The sequence below is a fragment of the Nerophis ophidion genome, linkage group LG20 (genome assembly GCF_033978795.1).
Source record: "Nerophis ophidion isolate RoL-2023_Sa linkage group LG20, RoL_Noph_v1.0, whole genome shotgun sequence".
Lineage (NCBI taxonomy): Eukaryota > Metazoa > Chordata > Actinopteri > Syngnathiformes > Syngnathidae > Nerophis > Nerophis ophidion.
The window spans coordinates 27,520,469-27,542,377 of NC_084630.1; the positions used below are offsets into that span (position 1 = coordinate 27,520,469).

The 21,909-nt window shown below is 38.5% G+C and overlaps 1 protein-coding gene across 1 annotated transcript in view; it reads left to right on the top strand.

The window, feature by feature from the left end:
- The window catches only part of LOC133538938 (lysine-specific demethylase 2A-like), a 66,359-nt gene that overhangs the window by 32,199 nt on the left and 12,251 nt on the right, over window positions 1-21,909 (top strand). Inside the window, exons 14-21 of the mRNA XM_061880880.1 lie at window positions 5,283-5,406; window positions 7,233-7,361; window positions 10,008-10,091; window positions 10,173-10,272; window positions 13,070-13,606; window positions 17,040-17,196; window positions 20,927-21,145; window positions 21,208-21,371. Of these exons, the coding sequence (XP_061736864.1) occupies window positions 5,283-5,406; window positions 7,233-7,361; window positions 10,008-10,091; window positions 10,173-10,272; window positions 13,070-13,606; window positions 17,040-17,196; window positions 20,927-21,145; window positions 21,208-21,371 (1,514 nt within the window). The remainder of the gene's footprint in view (window positions 1-5,282; window positions 5,407-7,232; window positions 7,362-10,007; window positions 10,092-10,172; window positions 10,273-13,069; window positions 13,607-17,039; window positions 17,197-20,926; window positions 21,146-21,207; window positions 21,372-21,909) is intronic.

Consider the following 21,909-nt stretch of genomic DNA (forward strand, 5'->3'; position numbering starts at 1 on the left):
ACATACATAAAAATACATAAATGTGTTATTATTAATTTGTATAAACATATATTTTTTTCTTATAATATATAGTTTTGCTCTCTTTTTCAAATGTTGTTTGGGAAACTTCTCTAATCCTTTCAGTGACTTTGTATTTACTAAAAACAATTAGCAACAAATTTAACATCTTTTTCTGGTGTTATTGGAGACCATACTCGTGTTTAGAGACTCTTTACTTCTGTCTCTCCATGTCGGCGAAGCACAGTGAGAGCTGCAACAAGCCTGACGTCACACTTGTTTTGCGTTGCTGTTGCTGCAACTGCATTTTCTCTCCTTTAAAGCTGCCATTGTCCTCTCTTGCAAATTGCACATTTTGTAGATCACTGTGCGTGGGTATATCAAGGGCAGGGGTCACCAACGTGGTGCCCGCGGGTAGCCCGTAAGAACCAGATGAGTAGCCCGCTGGCCTGTTCCAAAAATAGCTCAAATAGCAGCACTTACCAGTGAGCTGCCTCTATTTTTTAAATTGTATTTATTTACTAGCAAGCTGGTCTCCCTTTGCTTTACATTTTTAATTCTAAGAGAGACAAAACTCAATTTGTTCAACTTGTTTAAATAAATTCATTAATTTTTTTACTTTGCTTCTTATAACTTTCAGAAAGACAATTTTAGAGGAAAATACAACCTTAAAAATGATTTTAGGATTTTTAAACACATATACATTTTTACCTTTTAAATTCCTTCCTCTTCTTTCCTGACAATTTAAAATTTAAAGCCCACCAGGTTGCACCAAACTTTTGGTGCCTTGTTGACACAGAAAAGTACAGTGGTGTATGTGCAGCAGCTATGAAGGTTGCAAGCCAGTTTTGTTCAACTTATCTTTGTGAATCAGCCTTTTCTGACATGAACTTCATCAAGAACAAACACAGAACACGCCTCACTGTTGCACATCTGCAAGACTCACTCAGAGTTGCAATGTCAAGTTACACACCAGAGTACAACACACTAGTTAACAGCAATGCCAGGCTTCCCACTAACTGACAAAGAAACAGATAACAGATTTGGTGTCCAGTTCAAAGTGTGACATGATTTATTTAAAAATTTGACAGTTGACTTTTGTATTTTACATGAGTTATTATTTGTACAAACATGGTGAAAAGCAGTTCATGATTTGTTAAAAAATGTTAGTGGCTAGCTAATTAAAATGGGATATTGTGATTTCACAAGACTGTCTTAGAAGTGATCATTTAAAAATGTTTAATTTGAAAGATGTGCACTTAGAGAAAATATAAAAATAAAGTGTTGCATATTGATATTTATCCGTTTCTATATATATTTATTGTGAGAAATCACTAAGATGATCAGTGTTTCCACAAAGATAAATATTATTAATTATTAATAATAACATAGAGTTGAAGGTAAATTGAGCAAATTGGCTATTTCTGGCAATTTATTTAAGTGTGTATCAAAGTGGTAGCCCTTCGCATTAATCAGTACACAAGTAGTAGCTCTTGGTTTCAAAAAGGTTGGTCACCCCTGATCTAGGGTATATTAAAGTACGTCCATATCGTTGACATGCTGCCTCCGCTCCAGACAATCCCGTGCAAATTGCTTACAACATTCGGTTTCGGCTAAGTCTTTTTTTGGCGGCCACATTTTCGTTGCGTCACTAGTCATTGGTGCACAAATAATTGGTTTCATAAAGTTTGGACACACCTTCTCAGTCAATGTGTTTTCTTTATTTTCATGACTATTGTGACTATTATGGACATCTTAGATTTTCACTAAAGGTATCAAAACTATGAATGAACACACTTGGAGTTATGTACTTGGGCTTTGCACACCCTTGGCATTCTCTCGATGAGCTTCAAGAGGTAGTCACCTGAAAGGGTTTTCACCTCACAGGTGTCATAATTTTGATGCCTTCAGTGACAATCTACAATGTAAATAGGCATGAAAATAAAGAAAACACATTGAAATGAGAAGGTGTGTCCAAACTTTTGGACTGTACTTTATGTATATACTAGGGGTGTAACGGTACACAAAAATTTCGGTTCGGTACGTACCTCGGTTCAGAGGTCATGGTTCGGTTAATTTTCGGTACAGTAAGAAAACATTTTTTGATTATTTATTTTAAAAATTTGCTAAATCTTCCGCCTAAAATATTATGATGTGAAGTAATCAGAAACTTGGATAGGTCAATAATTCATAATAACAATGATTTTGATTCAATATTATGTTTTGAGCAATGACAGTTTGAAAAAAAAAACAGCTTTGTTTCAATTAGACAACATTGCAACTTTTTCTAAATTACATTTAGCCTTTAAGCTTTTTTGGGCCTTTAAAACATTAGGTGTGTGCCGCAAATGGCCTCCGGGGCACACTTTTGACACCCCTGCTATAGATATCAAAAAAACTAAATCAGAGCCTGGTGACGCATGCATGTTTATCATAACTCTCTCGCTCTGTCTCTAAGTCCCTCCCTCACTAATGCTGCTGTGTGCACAGATTGTCTTGTTTTGAACCCCTTCTTAACCTTGAACCTACATTGAAAATACACGCAACCCTAACTTAAAATGCCGGACATTTGAGGCATTTAAGAAACTCCACCCGGACAGCCCCGCAAAAGAGGACATGTCCGGTGAAAAGAGGAGGTATGGTCAGTCTATCATAGCCCAGTCGTTGCTAGCATGCCGTGTGTTGTTGTTTTTTGATTGATTGAAACTTTTATTAGTAGATTGCACGGTACAGTACATATTCCGTACAATTGACCACTAAATGGTAACACCCCAATAAGTATTTCAACCTGTTTTAAGTCGGGGTCCACGTAAATCAATTTATGGTGCCTCGTAGGGGTGCAACGGATCAAAAAATTCACGGATTGGATATTTTTTTTTTTGGATCAGCAAAAAAAAAAAAAAAAGACAAGACAAATAAACAGAAGTTTTGCCGTTTTGTTTTCTAAAACTTTTAAATTATTAAATTAAAATATATAAAATCTAGTTACAATGTGCACAAGGCATAATATCTTCTTTTTAACATAATTAATGAAAAACAGTGCCACGTAAAAAGGGATTTCTCCTTTCCTCCACTGCTTGTGTCAGTACCTGCGCAAGGTGACTCTCATAGAGGGGGCGTGTCTTCTCATCTCCCACTCTGCTGTGATGAAATGAGCGCTTATGGTCACATAGTTCCACTGGACCTCCACCCTTGCACTTATGGTCACATAGTTCCCCTGGACCTCCCCCTTTCTGTCGTGAGCGCAACAAATGACGCTCGGGATAGTTCGCCCACAACTTTTTTCTTCTCTTGCTCATAAAAATCTGGCACAATCTTATCGTTGAAGTTGGTGCGCGACGGGATGTCGTAATGTGGCTGAAGCACTTTCAGCATGTGTTTAAAACCCTCGTTTTGCACAACTGAGTCTGCACCTATAAACACACCGATTAAATGGCACGGGGCGTTCAAGTTCCCCCGTTACTCCGCTCGCCATTACCACGCTGTGCGAACAACTTTTTTTTATTTTTTTTTTTTCCAGAAATCACATCGCGGATCACGTGTGTGCCGAACCAAAGATATTGATCCAAACGGATCACGGATCAATGTTGATCCGTTGCACCACTAGTGCCTCGGTGTGCATTGTTTCCAAAACGTGCGCTACTTACTCCGTGTCGTTCGTACACCTCCGAACCGAACCGAAACCCCCGTACCGAATCGGTTCAATACAAATACACGTACCGTTACACCCCTAGTATATACTTATATATTAATTTATACTGGGGGTCAACAGATTATCAGTATTTGCACACCCCTAGTATATACTTATATATTAATTTATACTGGGGGTCAACAGATTATCAGTATTTGCACACATGACACCAGTAATTTAGTATTACATTATTTTTAAATAGTGATAAGTATAGAGTAAGTTAGTAGTAATAACCAGTGCTCCTTATAGCTAAACTGCGTCTCAGATGACATTCCCTGCACACAGCCACCCACTCTTGTCCTTCTTGGGGTGCTGTTGCGGTCAGGATCTTTTCTCTGCTTACAATAATAGAATAGAGTAGAAAGTACTTTATGGATCCCCAGGGGAAATTCAGCAATAACTTGTCAGAACTCCCATTTTTTTCTGGAAATTACGATTTTCGGCCTTCTTGCCTGGTGTTTCTTCTTTCCTTCTTCCACCCGTTTTGTGTTTTCGCTACAGCAGCGATTGCACGACAAGCCTGTTTCCACAACACTCCCAGCATGCATGGGCTCATTATAAGGAACGCGGCGAGTTTTTATGTTCCGTGATTTAATCAAATAACGTGACAAATGGATGACAAGAAGATGAAAACTTTAAATTGACAAAAAGGAGATGAATATAGTATTTAAAGAAGAGCAGGCAGCAGTTCATTTCTGGGATAGGCTACATGAAGGATGCCAGAAATAGTTTTATTTAAATGTTTACCGTATTTAGAAATCATATATTTCATATGAGTCATACCTTTTAGAAATCATTGATGTAAATTATGTTACAAATTGAGTACAGGAAGTAAACATAGTACATTCTTTGAAATGGAAAGGGGTAGGATTAAATAAGATTTCTTTCTCGGACAAGTAAAGAGAAATGAAATTATGTAAAATATGTGATGTCTCATATTCGAGCTGTATACCATACATGTTAAAAATAAACTTCAACCAAAATTTCAGGGTTCCTCAGGAGAAAACCTTACAATGTAATACATCCATAAAATGATATACAATTGAGTATATGGTGTTATGTTGTAAAAAAAAGCCCATATATTTTTACCAATTTTCCAAGGAGATTTCCCATATTTTGAAATGCAAATGTTGATTCTCCTCTCAGACACATGTAATAAAGTTGTGTGTGATATCTCCTGATGTTGTTTGGTGCTAAATTAAACACAATTTTAGCACCGTATAAAACGTTATGTCACTACTGGTTTGACGTTTCCCCCCAAAAATAATGTTGAAAAAAAACAACCTTGAAGTGTTGTCCACCTGTTTACTGACGTATACTATTCATGTTTAGCAAAATTGTACTGCAAATTAATATCTGCTTCAAATATCGGGTGTTGGTCTTCGTGACTACTAATAATTGGAATCGGTACCGGCCCTAAAAAAAACATATTCATTTCTATTTTATACATTGCATTACTTTAATTTGTTTTAAATATAAAAAAACCTTATTTTTAAGGTGTGGCGGTTGGAAACCCTGGAGTCACAAACTTTTTTAACTTACAAAGATAATAAGTGATTCAATGAGCATTTGATTTTCTTCTCCTTCTGAACAGATGTAAGCGCTGTGACGCATGTGTCAGAACTGAATGTGGAGACTGCAATTTCTGCAGAGACATGAAGAAGTTTGGAGGACCTGGAAAGCTCAAGCAAACGTGTGTGCTGCGCCAGTGTCTCTCGGTAAGAAACCCTTTTCACCTTTTCATTTTGGTTTGGTGAATGATTTTCAAACATTTTTGAAAATAAAATAGACATTCTGCGTGTTTTCAAGTAGGCCCCAGACACCAACCTATCTAGACACAATCTAATCCATCCATACATATTTATAACAAGTCTTTTTTCATATTACTTTTATTGTAAAAGAAAGCAATAGATACAAATGAGAAAATAGCACTAAATAAATGTTATGAATTAATTAGTAACTCACCCAACGAGCATTTTGACCACTACAGACCTGTTCTGTGTCCATGAAACACAAATCAGTTGTCTCTTTTAAGAGACTATTATTCTCAACTAATTTTATGAATAAAATAACATAGCAATATTATCATTATTGCTTAATTAATAATGGGAAGTCCTCTATTCCGCCCATAAAACCTAATAAAAAAACATCCCAAAATTTTTTTCGGGATTTGAATAATAATCAAGTTTTAGTGATATTGTTATAAGCGCTAAAGCAGACAAACTATTTATCGCAGCGCTGTAATCACGAGCTTGTGTGCCAATGTTTACATCATCCTCTGATCAGCTGCTTCCTTGCACGTAAAACTTTATTTTAGATCATAACTCATGCCTCTTACCTTGATAGTAGAAGAACGAAGACTATTCCGACATGTTGATACACTTTGACAGCCAATCTAGACCCGGCAATGTCGGAAACGACACGAAAAGACGCTTAGTTCCACCCCCCTTTTCTTCGCGAGGACTATGACTCATTCTTCATCTAAATGGGAATAAATGAACATCCTAGCAGTCTGCGTTTTAATGACGGCAGACCTTGCACAGTAAGTGATGTTTTATTATGTATGTTGTCTGTCATGAAATCTGCAGTGAGTAATAATCAGTGATGTTAAAAAAAGCGAACTTGTGATGCGCTTTTGAAATTAATGCACTGTGTATGCTTAAAATGAGCAAAATATGTAACTAAATGTGATTATAAATGTGCCCAATACTGCATTACATACATAGGTGTTTGGATGTTTTTAGGGGATGTAAATACAGAAAGAGCGGCTCCAATGGGCTCCATTGTAAGCATTTATTTAATATTTAGAATGCATCCATCCATCCATCTTCTACAGCTTGCCCCTTTTGGGGTTGCGGGGGGTGCTGGAGCTTATCTTAGCTGCATACGGGCGGAAGGCGGTGTACACCCTGGACAAGTCACCACCTCATCGCAGGGCCAACACAGATAGACAGACAACATTCACACTCACATTCACACACTAGGGACCATTTAGTGTTGCCAATCAACCTATCCCCAGGTGCATGTTTTTGGAGGGGGGAGTAAGCCGGAGTACCTGAAGGGAACTCACACAGTCACGGGGAGAACATGCAAACTCAACACAGAAAGATCCCGAGCCCGGGATTGAACTCATAGGACTACTCAAATAAAATACATCCGTCGTCATGTCTTTCATAATGATTGTAAACGATAGGCAAAATTCCCCTCCAAAAAAGTGCAGTACCCTTTACTACTAATATTAATTGTGTTCTTCTGTTCACTTTCAGTTTTGGAACCATCATCCTGTGCAGCAAATGTCTTTGTCAAATCTTCTTGTCTAATATCACTTTGCTGTATACTGTTTTTTTGGGGGGGGGGTTTTAGCCAGTCACACCAGGTTGGAATTCAAATGTTGTTTTGCTTCAACCTAAAGCGTAGTTTAGAAAATAAGGTTTTGTAAATCAATATACATGCAGTAATAGTCTGGAAACAAAAAAGGGTGATGCAATAGCTCAGAGATTTCAAGGTAAGTAAAAGTTTGATTCATCTTATTTTTCTTTTCCAGCCTGGACTTCCACTGTCAGCAGTTTGTGAAATATGCAAGGAGCCCAATCACGAGGAAACTGGAGATGGCTTCTATTCTCTGATGGAATGTTCCAACTGTGCACAGATCGTCCACCCTGCTTGCCTCACGGTATTAAAAAATTTATTTTATAACTGATTTCAAATGAATTATTTTATATTACATCTTAACATATTTTGCGTGAATATGAACATCTTTTTGCTTACCTTGTGTCATAATACTGTGCTGTTGCATTAGATGAAATCTGTAGTCTCACCGTGAAAGTCTTCCGATGGAAGACTATGCCCACAATTCTTAAACCGTGTTCTACTGCACTGAAACCAACCCTAAAAGTCTTAAAGTGCAGACGTAGGCCAAACAAGCGATGACTGATGTTGGCCTTGAATCATTGTAACACTGGGGCCGACACAAGGAGGGATGTGTGGTTATTGTGTCCAGTTTGTTGTTAGTGATTGAAGGATAAAGCCAAGCTTTTGAGCTAATTAAGATTTAGTTTGTAGCCCCATTTCGGTTTTTAATATTACTCTTAAAAAATACTATGAGCTGACTGCAACGTTGTGAGTAATGTAGTTAGAGGTAGGAATCCTTGGGCACCTCACAATTCAATTATGATTACAATTCAGGAGCTACAATTCAATTGAAAATAAATTATTGATGCTCCTTTTAATTTATATATATTTTTTAAAGCAGTTTTCCATTTCTTTTCATTTCACTAAATAAGCGTTTATCACTTGCAACTCTAAAATAATAAACAGTTTAATTAATTCCCACATTAATTAAATTAATGGAAATGTGTGCAAAACTGGAACATAAGTGCCCTAAAATAAAGAAGCTGGTCGGATCTCTCGGTGAGGTGGTTCATTGCAGTCAGCTAAATTTTACATCTGTCTGCATAGCTTTAATTACAATAAAAAAATCGATTATTGATTATTGATGTACACTAAGCAATTTTATAATCGTCCTTGTACGAATTGCGAGGTATCAAAAAATAGATTTTTTCCCTATCTCTAATCCTAATACAGTCGTCCATTGCCACATCTTGCTTCAAAGTGTGCGCCTTGTGACCATATTAAAAAGTCATAAACAGGGTTTTTATGCTCTAGATATAAAAATATACCATGTGTGATTATTAATTTTTTACTATACAGAAATTAATTTATCATGGTCAATTAACAGCGATAAACAACGGTTAACTGTATATTACTGTATTAGCAAACAAAAGTTCATTTGACTGAGCGTTCGCATAAAAGACACAACCAACACAAATGCAGTCATAATTAGATATTTAACAAATAATTTGTGTTTACTGTAAGTAATCACATTATAACAATATATAAAAAACTACATTGACAACTGCAGTTCATTTCAATCTACCATGTACAATAGTCATGCGCTTATATTCCAGATAATGTCCAACATTTTTATGAAAGGTTAGAAAAACAGGTTGATGGGCCCAATGGGGGGAAAATAGTTCAGAATTCAAAACTGCTCTACCACTTTGGCATTATTGAAAAAGTACACAAAGCCCAATAAATGGGCAAAAACAATGAAAAGACAAATGTTCTTCCGACATTATTCCTTTAGCAAAAAGGTGTTTCTACAATATAAACCTAAATAGTACGGTTGTTTCATAAATACGGCCATAAATCTGTCACGATGACAGCGTTCCAAGTTTTGCTAAGTTTATCATGGTCAATTAACAGCGATAAACAACGGTTAACTGTATATTACTGTATTAGCAAACAAAAGTTCATTTGACTGAGCGTTCGCATAAAAGACACAACCAACACAAATGCAGTCATAATTAGTCATAATTAGTCATAATTACTGTAAGTAATCACATTATAACAATATATAAAAAACTACATTGACAACTGCAGTTCATTTCAATCTACCATGTGCAATAGTCATGCGCTTATATTCCAGATAATGTCCAACATTTTTATGAAAGGTTAGAAAAACAGGTTGATGGGCCCAATGGGGGGAAAATAGTTCAGAATTCAAAACTGCTCTACCACTTTGGCATTATTGAAAAAGTACACAAAGCCCAATAAATGGGCAAAAACAATGAAAAGACAAATGTTCTTCCGACATTATTCCTTTAGCAAAAAGGTGTTTCTACAATATAAACCTAAATAGTACGGTTGTTTCATAAATACGGCCATAAATCTGTCACGATGACAGCGTTCCAAGTTTTGCTAAGTTTGCAACTATCTTTACGGGCTTTTGAATTGACTCGACCGGGGAGCCGCTAAACCAAACTTAAACTAGTGTAACGGACAAGTTGACTCAAATGTTTAGCAGAATAAAGTACAATTTTATTTATGAGGTCATTAATTCTATTAAAGTAGAACAAAAGCAGAATAAAGTACAATTTTATTTATGAGGTCATTAATTCTATTAAAGTAGAACAGGCAAACACTTTCAGAGCGTGACAACAATGATGATCAGCTCCTTAAGTGACCATCGGCATGATCATGTATAAGTAACACACTTTTGATGTAATGGAGTGAGACCCTGCAGTGTCCACAAGGTCTTAAGAAGACCCATGTACAGGCCGGTCTGAAATTTGTTAATGAACTCCTAAAAGACTCCAACAAGGCTTGCGAAGGGGATGTGATTACATGACACCAACATTTAGCTCTTTGGCTTGAAGTGCACTGGAGGTGCATTAAGGCAAATCAATTTAATCAAAATATTTCATTATGCCAAGTCATTAATGTTTTTTTGAGATTGTTGTTTGTTCTTCTGTCAAAGGTTCAGGGTGAAGGAGTTATCAATAAAGACCTACCGAGTTGTTGGGAATGTCCAAAGTGTATTGAAGGGCTCAATGACTCTGAGGTATGCAACTGAAAACCGTGAACAGCCCAGATTTACTTGACATACTTACTTCATCACTTTCTTTTTCCTTTTTCTTTCCAGAAACGGAAATCGTCTACTCTGCTGGATGCCCGCATGGCAAAGATCTTCCGACAACAAAGACACAACCGTGATGGAGATTCCAGTGACGACGAGGATGAAGGTTAGTTTGTCGTCCCGTGCCAGGCTTTAATTTTTATTTATATTACATTTATTATATTGATTGTAATCTCTCATTAGAAGTCTAAACAGTTCTTGGTTGTACCAAAATACACATGAAATGTTGTCAATAGTGTAAAATCTCTTAATGTTGATTACACCAATTTTGTCAAGAAGGGTGGTCAAAAATTCTTGCCAGAAGCTTTTGGATTGCTACCAAGAGCACCCTATTGCAGTAAAACTTGCCAAGGGACATGTAACCAAATATTAACATATACTTTTGACCCAGCAGATTTGGTCACATTTTCAGTAAACCCATAATAGATTCATAAAAGAACCAAACTTCATGAATGTTTTTTGTATATATATATGTATGCATGTGTGTGTGTATGTATGTATGTATACAGTATGTGTGTGTGTGTGTGTGTGTATATATATATATATATATATATATATATATATATATATATATATATATATATATGTATATATATTTATATGTATATATATGTATATTTGTGTATATATATATATATATGTATATGTATATATATATATATAATGTGTGTGTGTGTGTATATATATATATATATATATATTTAAATAAATGTGTATATATGTGTATATATGTGTGTGTATATATATATTTAAATAAATGTGTGTATATGTATGTATATACAGTGGGGCAAAAAAGTATTAAGTCAGCCACCGATTGTGCAAGTTCTCCCACTTAAAATGATGACAGAGGTCTGTAATTTTCGTCATAGGTACACTTCAACTGTAAAAGACAGAATGTGGAAAAAAAATCCAGGAATTCAAATTGTAGGAATTTCAAATAATTTATTTATAAATGATGGTGTAAAATAAGTATTTGGTCACTTCAAACAAGGAAGATCTCTGGCTCTCACAGACCTGTAACTTCTTCTTTAAGAAGCTCTTCTGTCCTCCACTCGTTACCTGTATTAATGGAACCTGTTTGAACTCGTTATATGTATAAAAGACACCTGTCCACAGCCTTTAAACAGTCAGACTCCAAACTCCACTGTGGCCAAGACCAAAGAGCTGTCGAAGGACACCAGGAAAATAATTGTAGACCTCCACCAGACTGGGAAGAGTGAATCTACAATAGGCAAGCAGCTTGGTGTGAAAAAATCAACTGTGGGAGCAATTATCAGAAAATGGAAGACATACAAGACCACTGATAATCTCCCTCGATCTGGGGCTCCACGCAAGATCTCATCCTGTGAGGTCAAAATGATCATGAGAACGGTGAGCAAAAATCCCAGAACCACATCGGGGGACCTGGTGAATGACCTGCAGAGAGCTGGGACCAAAGTAACAAAGGTTACCATCAGTAACACACTACGCCAACAGGTAATCAAATCCTGCAGTGCCAGACGTGTCCCCCTGCTTAAGCCAGTGCATGTCCAGGCCCGTCTGAAGTTTGCCAGAGAGGCCATAGGAGAATGTGATGTGGTCAGATGAAACCAAAATAGAACTTTTTGGTATAAACTCAACTCATCATGTTTGGAGGAAGAAGAATACTGAGTTGCATCCCAAGAACACCAGACCTACTGTGAAGCATGGGGGTGGAAACATCATGCTTTGGGGCTGTTTTTCTGCTAAGGGGACACGACGACTGATCCGTGTTAAGGAAAGAATGAATGGGGCCATGTATCATGAGATTTTGAGCCAAAAACTCCTTCCATCAGTGAGAGCTTTGACTGGTTGACCAAATACTTATTTTCCACCATAATTTACAAATGCAATTTTTTAAATACCTACAATGTGAATTCCTGGATTTTTTTTTCACATTATGTTTCTCACAGTTGAAGTGTATCTATGATGAAAATTACAGACCTCTGTCATCATTTTAAGTGGGAGAACTTGCACAATCAGTGGGTGACTAAATACTTTTTTGCCCCACTGTATATACATATGTATATATGTCTGTGTATATATATATAATGTATATTTAAATATATATATTTATATGTATATGTACATATTTTTGTGTATATATGCATACATGTATATACATATTTACATGTATGTATGTATATATACATATATATATATATATATACAGTATAATATACTGTATGTATATATATATATATATATATATATATATATACACACACGTGTGTGTGTGTACATATATATTTATATATACATATACAGGTATGTGTGTGTGTTTTTATTTATATATACCGTATTTCCTTGAATTGCCGCAGGGTATATAGTATGCGCCTGCCTTGAATTACTGCCAGGTTAAACTAGCTTCACAAAATAATTAGCGCATGCTTAGTATTACCGCCTGGTCAAACTCGTGACGTCACGAGTGACACTTCCCGTGTCATCATTTTCAAAATAGAGGAGGTTAGTTTCAATACCGGTAATTTGAAATCGCATAAAGGGAAGAAAATCAAGAGCTATTCAGTGGGATTTAAGGTCAAAGCTTACATCACACTCATATTTTTACTGCATGCCTTTGGTAGGTGCTGGAGTGAGAAGAGGTTTTAAAATAATTAGCGCATGCTTACTTTTACCGCATGCCTTTGGTAAGCGCAGGAGTGAGAAGAGATTTTAAATTAATTAGCGCCCCGGCGCCAATTCAAGGAAATACGATATATATATTGTGCTCACGATCAATTATGTGATCAACTGGTAAATTTTAACTGTGGTGCACTTCAAATGCTTCATCAGTCACACGAATTGATCATTTCAACCACCTTGTTGTTGTTTGAACTTTGATATTTTCACTCTTCTCACACATTTTATTGTGATGGTGTCTACAGCCACTCAGAGAAAAAGGATGCGGCTTCATCGAGGGGGGCATTCTTCTTCCAGAAGAGGGTTTGGTAGCAACCGGCGGGGACTCCTCAAAGGAGGGTTGGCCCTGAGAGGAAGCCGGGAAAGTCCTTCCCTCATGAAGATGAAGGCTGGAAGTGGCATGAATGGCAGGCGGAGGAGAGGGGTGAGGTTGAGGGGGGGCTCTAGGATCCAGCAAAGAGGACATTCAACTGAGGAGTCCGATTATGACGATGAAGAGGAGGAAGATGACGGTAGTGAAAATGGAGACCAAGATCAGCCTCCTTATCAGCCTAGTAGGAGGTTCAAGACTGAAGATGAGGAAGATGAGGACAGTGAGAGACAGGAGTTTGACCTTGACGAAGAGGAAATGGACAATTTTGAAGATGAAGATGGGCAGGAAGAGTTCTGGGATTCTGACCCAGAACCTCCAGTGCTGCTGGTGTCTGATCTGAATGATGACATCCTGTGCGGATCCTACCTGACTGTGACTCTGCAAAGTCCCAACAAGACTTCCAGACCTGGTAAGTACAAGTCACATAGTGGAGTTAGTTTTTAGCATAGAATTAGAAAATTAAAAATCCATTCATCAATCCATTTTCTACCGCTTGTCCCTTTTGGTTAGGCGGGGGTTGTCGGAGCCTATCTCGGCTGCGTTCGGGCGGAATCCAATCCAATCCACTTTATTTATATAGCACATTTAAACAACAATAACATTTCCAAAGTGCTGCACAGCCATGTTAAAAACAATATTATGCTCCACCAATAACTGAATAAAACTAAAACTAAAACCAATAAAAACAATATAAAAACATATAAAAACAAATATGATTAAAAACAATTTTAAAGGGTAGCGGCAGAGTGTTCCAGAGCTTAGGGCCGACCACAGAGAAGGCCCTGTCTCCCCTGGTCTTAAGTCTGGTCTTGGGCACCACGAGCTGGAACTGGCTCTCGGACCTCAGAGCGCGCGCAGGGATGTAAATTTGGATGAGGTCCGAGATATATTGAGGTGCCAGTCCATGTAAAGATTTAAAAACAAACAGCAATGTTTTAAAATCAATTCTAAAATGAACAGGGAGCCAGTGCAAACTCTGAAGAATTGGGGTTATATGCTGGCGTTTCCTGGCCCCTGTTAAAAGTCGTGCTGCCCCGTTCTGGACTAACTGCAACCGGGAGAGAGCTTTTTGGCTAATGCCAGCATAAAGTGCATTGCAGTAGTCCAGGCGACTTGAAATAAAAGCATGCACGACTTGTTAAAAAAGGTTAAAAGATAAAAACGGTTTAACCTTTACTAAAAGACGAAGGTGATAAAAACACGATTTTAAAACGGCATTGACTTGTTTGTCTAGTTTAAAATCGCTGTCTATAGTGACGCCAAGACTGGTGACTTTGGGACGCACATCATTTTGCAATGGTCCCAAGTCAGTGAGGGCCGGACCAAAAACTAAAATTTCCGTTTTTCCCTCATTCATTATTAAACAATTCTGGGCTAACCAAGCCTTGACGTCGCATAGACAGTTAAGATGGGGTGTAAGGGGGCCGTGGCTTTTTGAAATCGGCATATAAATTTGGCAGTCATCTGCATAAAAGTGATAAAAAAGCAGCGGAAAGCAGCGTACACCCTGGACAAGTCGCCATTTCATTACAGGGCCAACACAAATAGACAACATTCACACTCACATTCACACACTAGGGCCAATTTAGTGTTGCCAAAATATAATTAGCAAATACATAGAACAAGACCACTAAAAACTGTTCTTTCCTGACCACTGATTGTGATCACAGCGACAGGACATCTTGCTAATATATTCCATTTCAACTCTTCCCTACGGGAGGCACAGATTCGCTAAAGTATGCGAATCGAAGGTGCCGAAAAGCCGGGGGCTAACTAGCTAAATGCTAGCTCGAAGCCATTGCCTAGCAACCCAAAGCCAAACAACAAAACCGAAAGAGTATTTTAAACACTTCTGACCACCCAAGTGATGTAATGATAATTATAATAATAAAAATAGATGTTCTTTGTATTGCACTTAACATCCATCCATCCATCCATTTTCTACCGCTTATTCCCTTTTGTACAACAAAAGCTGACACAGCTCTGGTCAGTGCAAAGTACATGAAAAAAACACCTTAGAGCCACCGCTTGCCGCCAACACCAACAGTTTCACTTTTCTGCCGAGCAACCATGACCACGGCAAGAAGTCGACAATGGGGCAATACAGTGTTACCAGAGCTGTTACTAACAGAAAACACGGAAATGGTATAAAACTGCTATGATATGAAAAAGGGTAGGATTACATAAGCTCTGCTTCTTCCTATTTCTTTTCCGATGTGCTGTAATGAAACAACTGGAAATATGTGATGCATTACATTGTATCGTATGCATGTTCCAAATAAACTGAAACTGAACTGAACAAGGCATTTATGCTAATAGAATGTTGACACTAAGCACATTACAGTCAACAAAATGTTGTAAAAATGTTATATATTACTGTAAATAGATATTACAAACAAACCCACCACATTGAATTGTGGTTGAAATATAAATGCATATACAGAAAAATAAATATTCGTATTTTCAAAGGCTGTGACTTGCGGAATATTCAAACTTTTTCAGAGGGGGTCACGACTAATGTGGTAATATTTGCTTTACAAAGAAGAAATACAATACGCCTTTAATGGCAATATATGATAATATAGTTGGGATACAGTAGGTAGTATGTTTACAAATAGCTACTAAAAAAAAAATAAAGGATTTAGATTATCTTTAGTTAGTTAGAATTAATCTTTTAAAACAAATTGCAGTTTATTTATTGCGCATTTATTTATGTATTTTATCTCCTGGAGGTCCAAATGGCACAGGTTCTGTGCCATTGCCCTCATGTATTTTTTTTCAAAAGATGGAAACAAAAACATGTTGACATTATCAGCGTCAATCACATACAATTGATTTTGTCTGTTCTTGTCTATTCCTATTATCAATTGCAAATGGACACATTTTATCTCGCTGTGTTGAATAGTCATCGTCTCCATTCTCCTAATGCAGCACATAACGTTGTTTTTATCAACCTATGACATTTCCCATGAATTCAATATCCTTCAACACAGTACAATGCTTCATCTAAGGGGCCACACTCCAATATATCGACAACCAATATGCGACACAGTGAAACACATCAAATCAAAGTCTGACTGCATGTCTTGAAATCTTGGGTTTTAAATATTGTTTCATATTTAGTAAATTGTTTTGTCACTTACCTGTAAAGGGTGTGGGGAAACAATTCAAGGTTGTCACAGTGGATGTTGTTCAAGTGCTTTTGTTGTATAGTTTCTTATGTAGATGTCATATCACATTAGTTATATTAACCACTTCACTGTATGCTGAACCTGCAGAGAAACTAATATGCAATGTAATGGCTGATGTCCAGGCAGCACGGTAGAGGAGGGGTTAGTGCGTCTGCCTCACAATACGAAGGTCCTGAGTAGTCCTGGGTTCAATCCCGGGCTCTGTACTTTCTGTGTGGAGTTTGCATGTACTCCCCGTGACTGCGTGGGTTCCCTCCGGGTACTCCGGCTTCTTCCCAGTTCCACAGACCTGCACCTGAGGATAAGTTGATTGGCAACACTAAATTGGCCCTAGTGTGTGAATGTGAGTGTGAATGTTGTCTGTCTATCTGTGTTGGCCCTGCGATGAGGTGGAGACTTTTCAAGGGTGTACGCCGCCTTCCGCCCGATTGTAGCTGAGATAGGCACCAGCGCCCCCCGCGACCCCATAGGGAATAAGCGGTAGAAAATGGATGGATGGCTAATATCCATGAAAATAACCAAACACATCTCTGAGTCCAAACCCACAAACAATTACTGAATTTACATTCACAAGATAAACTTGTCACACTTGATCAAAAGTATATTTGAAGATTGTTGCTTCACTTTTTGCCCTTTTTCTGACTGACACAGGTTCTATAGTTCCCAAACTGGAAGCCGCGATGGGTTTTAAGACACTAAATGCAGGTGGGCATCCGGGCTTGAACAAAAAGTCCACTTTGTCCAAACCTTCACGCTTCAAGAGCAGTGACAACAAACGTGATGGACAAAGTCAACAAGGACCAGGAAGGTTGGACTTTTCATACATTTAATTATATTGTACCACTATAAAAGAGCACACACCTTTGCCAAAGTGAAAAAAAGAGCTATAAAACTCAAAGTAGTGTTGTTTATACGGTCACAAGACAATAGCTAATAACCAAGAAATCTCAATAATTTAAGCCTATTTGTTCTTAAGTGAAGTCAAACATTATTTATACAGCACATTAAAACAACTGAAGTTGACCTAGTGCTTAACAGGACACATAAACAATTTCCTGTCAGGAAATGTCAGAAATGGGATAAGGAACAAGTAATTTAGTGGGGGATCCGGATCACCGTCTGGAAACAGTATATTTAAAGCATCCTTTACTGTTGGGAGATTGCTCTAGATGTAGATTATCGGTTTCAGAATGTAAAGCACTTTGAGTCACTAAGAAAAAGTGCTATATAAATCAATCAATCAATCAATCAATCAATCAATGTTTACTTATATAGCCCTAAATCACTAGTGTCTCAAAGGGCTGCACAAACCACCACGACATCCTCGGTAGGAAAACTCACACCCAGTGGGACATTGGTGACAATAATGACCCAGTGGGACGTCGGTGACAATGATGACTATGAGAACCTTAGAGAGGAGGAAAGCAATGGATGTCGAGCGGATCTAACATGATACTGTGAAAGTTCAATCCACAATGGATACAACACAGTCGCGAGAGTCCAGTCCAAAGAGGATCCAAGACACAGCAGCGAGAGTCCCGTTCACAGCGGAGCCAGCAGGAAACCATCCCAAGCGTAGGCGGACCAGCAGCGCAGAGATGTCCCCAGCCGATACACAGGCGAGCAGTACATGGCCACCGGATCGGACCGGACCCCCTCCACACGGGAGAGTGGGACATAGAAGAAAAAGAAAAGAAACGGCAGATCAACTGGTCTAAAAAGGGAGTCTATTTAAAGGCTAGAGTATACAAATGAGTTTTAAGGTGAGACTTAAATGCTTCTACTGAGGTGGCATCGCGAACTGTTACCGGGAGGGCATTCCAGAGTACTGGAGCCCGAACGGAAAATGCTCTATAGCCCGCAGACTTTTTTTGGGCTTTGGGAATCACTAATAAGCCGGAGTCCTTTGAACGCAGATTTCTTGCCGGGACATATGGTACAATACAATCGGCAAGATAAGATGGAGCTAGACCGTGTAGTATTTTATACGAAAGTAGTAAAACCTTAAAGTCACATCTTAAGTGCACAGGAAGCCAGTGCAGGTGAGCCAGTACAGGCGTAATGTGATCAAACTTTCTTGTTCTTGTCAAAAGTCTAGCAGCCACATTTTGTACCAACTGTAATCTTTTAATGCTAGACATGGGGAGACCCGAAAATAATACGTTACAGTAGTCGAGGCGAGACGTAACAAACGCATGGATAATGATCTCAGCGTCTTTAGTGGACAGAATGGAGCGAATTTTAGCGATATTACGGAGATGAAAGAAGGCCGTTTTAGTAACGCTTTTAATGTGTGCCTCAAAGGAGAGAGTTGGGTCGAAGATAACACCCAGATTCTTTACCGTGTCGCCTTGTTTAATTGTTTGGTTGTCAAATGTTAGAGTTGTATTATTAAATAGAGTTCGGTGTCTAGCAGGACCGATAATCAGCATTTCCGTTTTTTTGGCGTTGAGTTGCAAAAAGTTAGCGGACATCCATTGTTTAATTTCATTAAGACACGCCTCCAGCTGACTACAATCCGGCGTGTTGGTCAGCTTTAGGGGCATGTAGAGTTGGGTGTCATCAGCATAACAGTGAAAGCTAATACCGTATTTGCGTATGATGTCACCTAGCGGCAGCATGTAGATGCTGAAGAGTACAGGGCCAAGGACCGAACCCTGGGGAACTCCACACGTTACCTTAACGTAGTCCGAGGTCACATTGTTATGGGAGACACACTGCATCCTATCAGTAAGATAAGAGTTAAACCAAGACAGGGCTAAGTCCGACATACCAATTCGTGTTTTGATACGTTCTAATAAAATATTATGATCGACGGTATCGAAAGCAGCGCTAAGATCGAGGAGCAGCAACATAGATGACGCATCAGAATCCATCGTTAGCAATAGATCATTAGTCATTTTTGCGAGGGCTGTCTCCGTGGAGTGATTTGCCCTGAAACCGGATTGAAAGGTTTCACATAGATTGTTAGACGCTAAGTGTTCATTTAACTGCTCCGCAACAATTTTTTCAAGGATTTTTGAAATAAAGGGAAGGTGAGACACCGGTCGGTAGTTTACCATGAGGTCAGGATCGAGGTTAGGTCTTTTAAGAAGAGGATGAATAACCGCTTTTTTGAATGCTAGGGGAACAGTGCCCGAGGAGAGTGATAAGTTTATAATATTTAGCACTGATGGACCTAATAATACAAAGAGCTCCTTGATCAGTTTCCCAGGAAGAGGGTCAAGTAAACATGTTGTCTGTTTTATTCCATTTACACGTTGTAACAATTCCTCTAATGTTATTTCCTCAAAACGAGAGAAAGTATTTTGGAGGGCAGTATCCGCCGTATATACAATCGTGTCAGTGTTAATAGAACCCCGTTGTAGCTGGGACACATTGTCTTTAATCTCCTTTCTAATGACTTCAATTTTCTTACTAAAGAATTGCATAAAGTCATCAGCTGAGTGGGTTGAGCTACTGGAAGGAGTCCCTTGTTTGGTTAGCGATGCTACCGTACTAAACAAAAATTTAGGATCGTTTTTATTACGGTGGATGAGATTTGAGTAATATTTGGCTTTAGCTAAGGTAAGCATGCGTTTATAAGTTATTAAACCATCACTAAATGCTTGATGGTGCACCTCAAGTTTAGTCGTGCGCCATATATTTCGCTTCCCTTCATTAATCATATGGAAACACAGATACCTGCACAATCTACTTTGACCTCACATGCTCCTTTACCTTAACAACAAAGGTTACCTGAATGCTGCATCAGCTTGTTATACGATCAGTGTTTAGGTTAATGCAGACGTCAGTGCAAAGATGCATTTGAGTTACTTTGGTAACTGCTACTCCAAGCTTGTTTTTAATATACACGCATAAACATCAGCGAAAGGCTCAACCAAACCAATTTTAGAAAAACAGAAGACCAGTCAGACCAAAGCACTTAAAATATGGAAACCAAGCAAGAAGTCCGAGACCAGCTTATGCAATTAATAATTTAATCAAACAAAACTCTTAACAAACTGGAAAGCTAACACTTAGCCTTTCTGATTTCCAACAGTACAGTATGTCATTCATCTACTGCAAAAACTCACTGACCAAGCAGCTTTATTTGTATCCAGTTGTAAAGATATTGTCCTTTACAGTAACCATCAAAGTAGAATCTTTACTTAAGCTCATCTTTTTAGACGGTGTACAGTACAGCCCAAAAGTTTGGACACACTTTCTCATTCAATGCATGTATTTTATTTTCATGGAATAACTAAAACATGTTTTATATTGTAGTTTCTTCAAAATATCCACACTTTGCTCTGATTACTGCCTTGCACAATCTTGGCATTCTCTCGACGAGCTTCAAGAGTTAGTCACCTGAAATTATTTTCACTTCAAAAGTTTCATAGTTTTGAAGCTTTCAGTGACAATCTACAAAGTTAATAGTCATAAAAATAAAGAAAACACATTGAAAAACGAAGGTGTGTCCAACCTTCGGCACGTACTGTACCTGTTTCTACTAAATGAAAACATAAACAAGAAACTAAAATATTATCATCTTGCAGGTCAGGTCTCCGCAGTAACTACGTCACTCGGGGCACCGCTGTGTCCTCCGAGGAAGAGGACCTGCCCGTCTCTCCCACACTTCCATCCCTGCCGTTCACTTCCTTTAAGGACGTGGGTGACAGTGGAGGCGAGAAGGACGTGTGGGTGTCTGTGTTTAAGTACCTGAACAGAGCCGAGTTGCTGAAGTGCATGACTGTGTGCAAAGCCTGGTACAAGTGGTACGTCCTCAATCTTGCTTTTATGTTGAATTTCTTGAATCTCACATTCATGCCTGCCGCAGGACGTTTGATAAGCATCTTTGGAGTCGTATGGATTTGAGTCGCTGCAGCCCTCTGAGTAACAAAGCATTGGCAGGCATCATAAAACACCGGCCCACCATCTTGGACCTCTCATGGACCCCTTTGGCCAAAAGACAGCTCACTTGTCTTCTCAGCAGACTTCCAGGTACAGCGCTCACTAACCAGTGTTTCCAGTATTTTGCTGGCTTTCTTTGTGACTGTTGCGGCCTAAAACGCTTGCATTCTTGGCAACTTTTTCAGAAAGCTGTTTTAAGGCTTATGTTTTTAATAACACTGTGAATGTGAGTGGGAATGTCTGTCTGTCTATCTGTGTTGGCCCTGCAATGAGGTGGTGACTTGTCCAGCGTTTTTCCCCTGCTTTCCGCCCAACTGTAGCCCCCCAGCAGACCCAAAAGGGACAAGCGGTGGAAAATGGATGAATCAATTTGTTGAGTTCATGAATTTGTTTCAGTAATGCGGACGTTGTACCGATCCGTTGTGGTAAAGAAAGAGCTGAGCCGGAAGGCAAAGCTCTCAATTTACCGGTCGATCTACGTTCCCATCCTCACCTATGGTCACTAGCTTTGGGTCATGACCGAAAGGATAAGATCACGGGTACAAGCGGCCGAAATGAGTTTCCTCCGTCGTGTGGCAGGGCTCTCCCTTAGAGATAGGGTGAGAAGCTCTGCCATCCGGGAGGAACT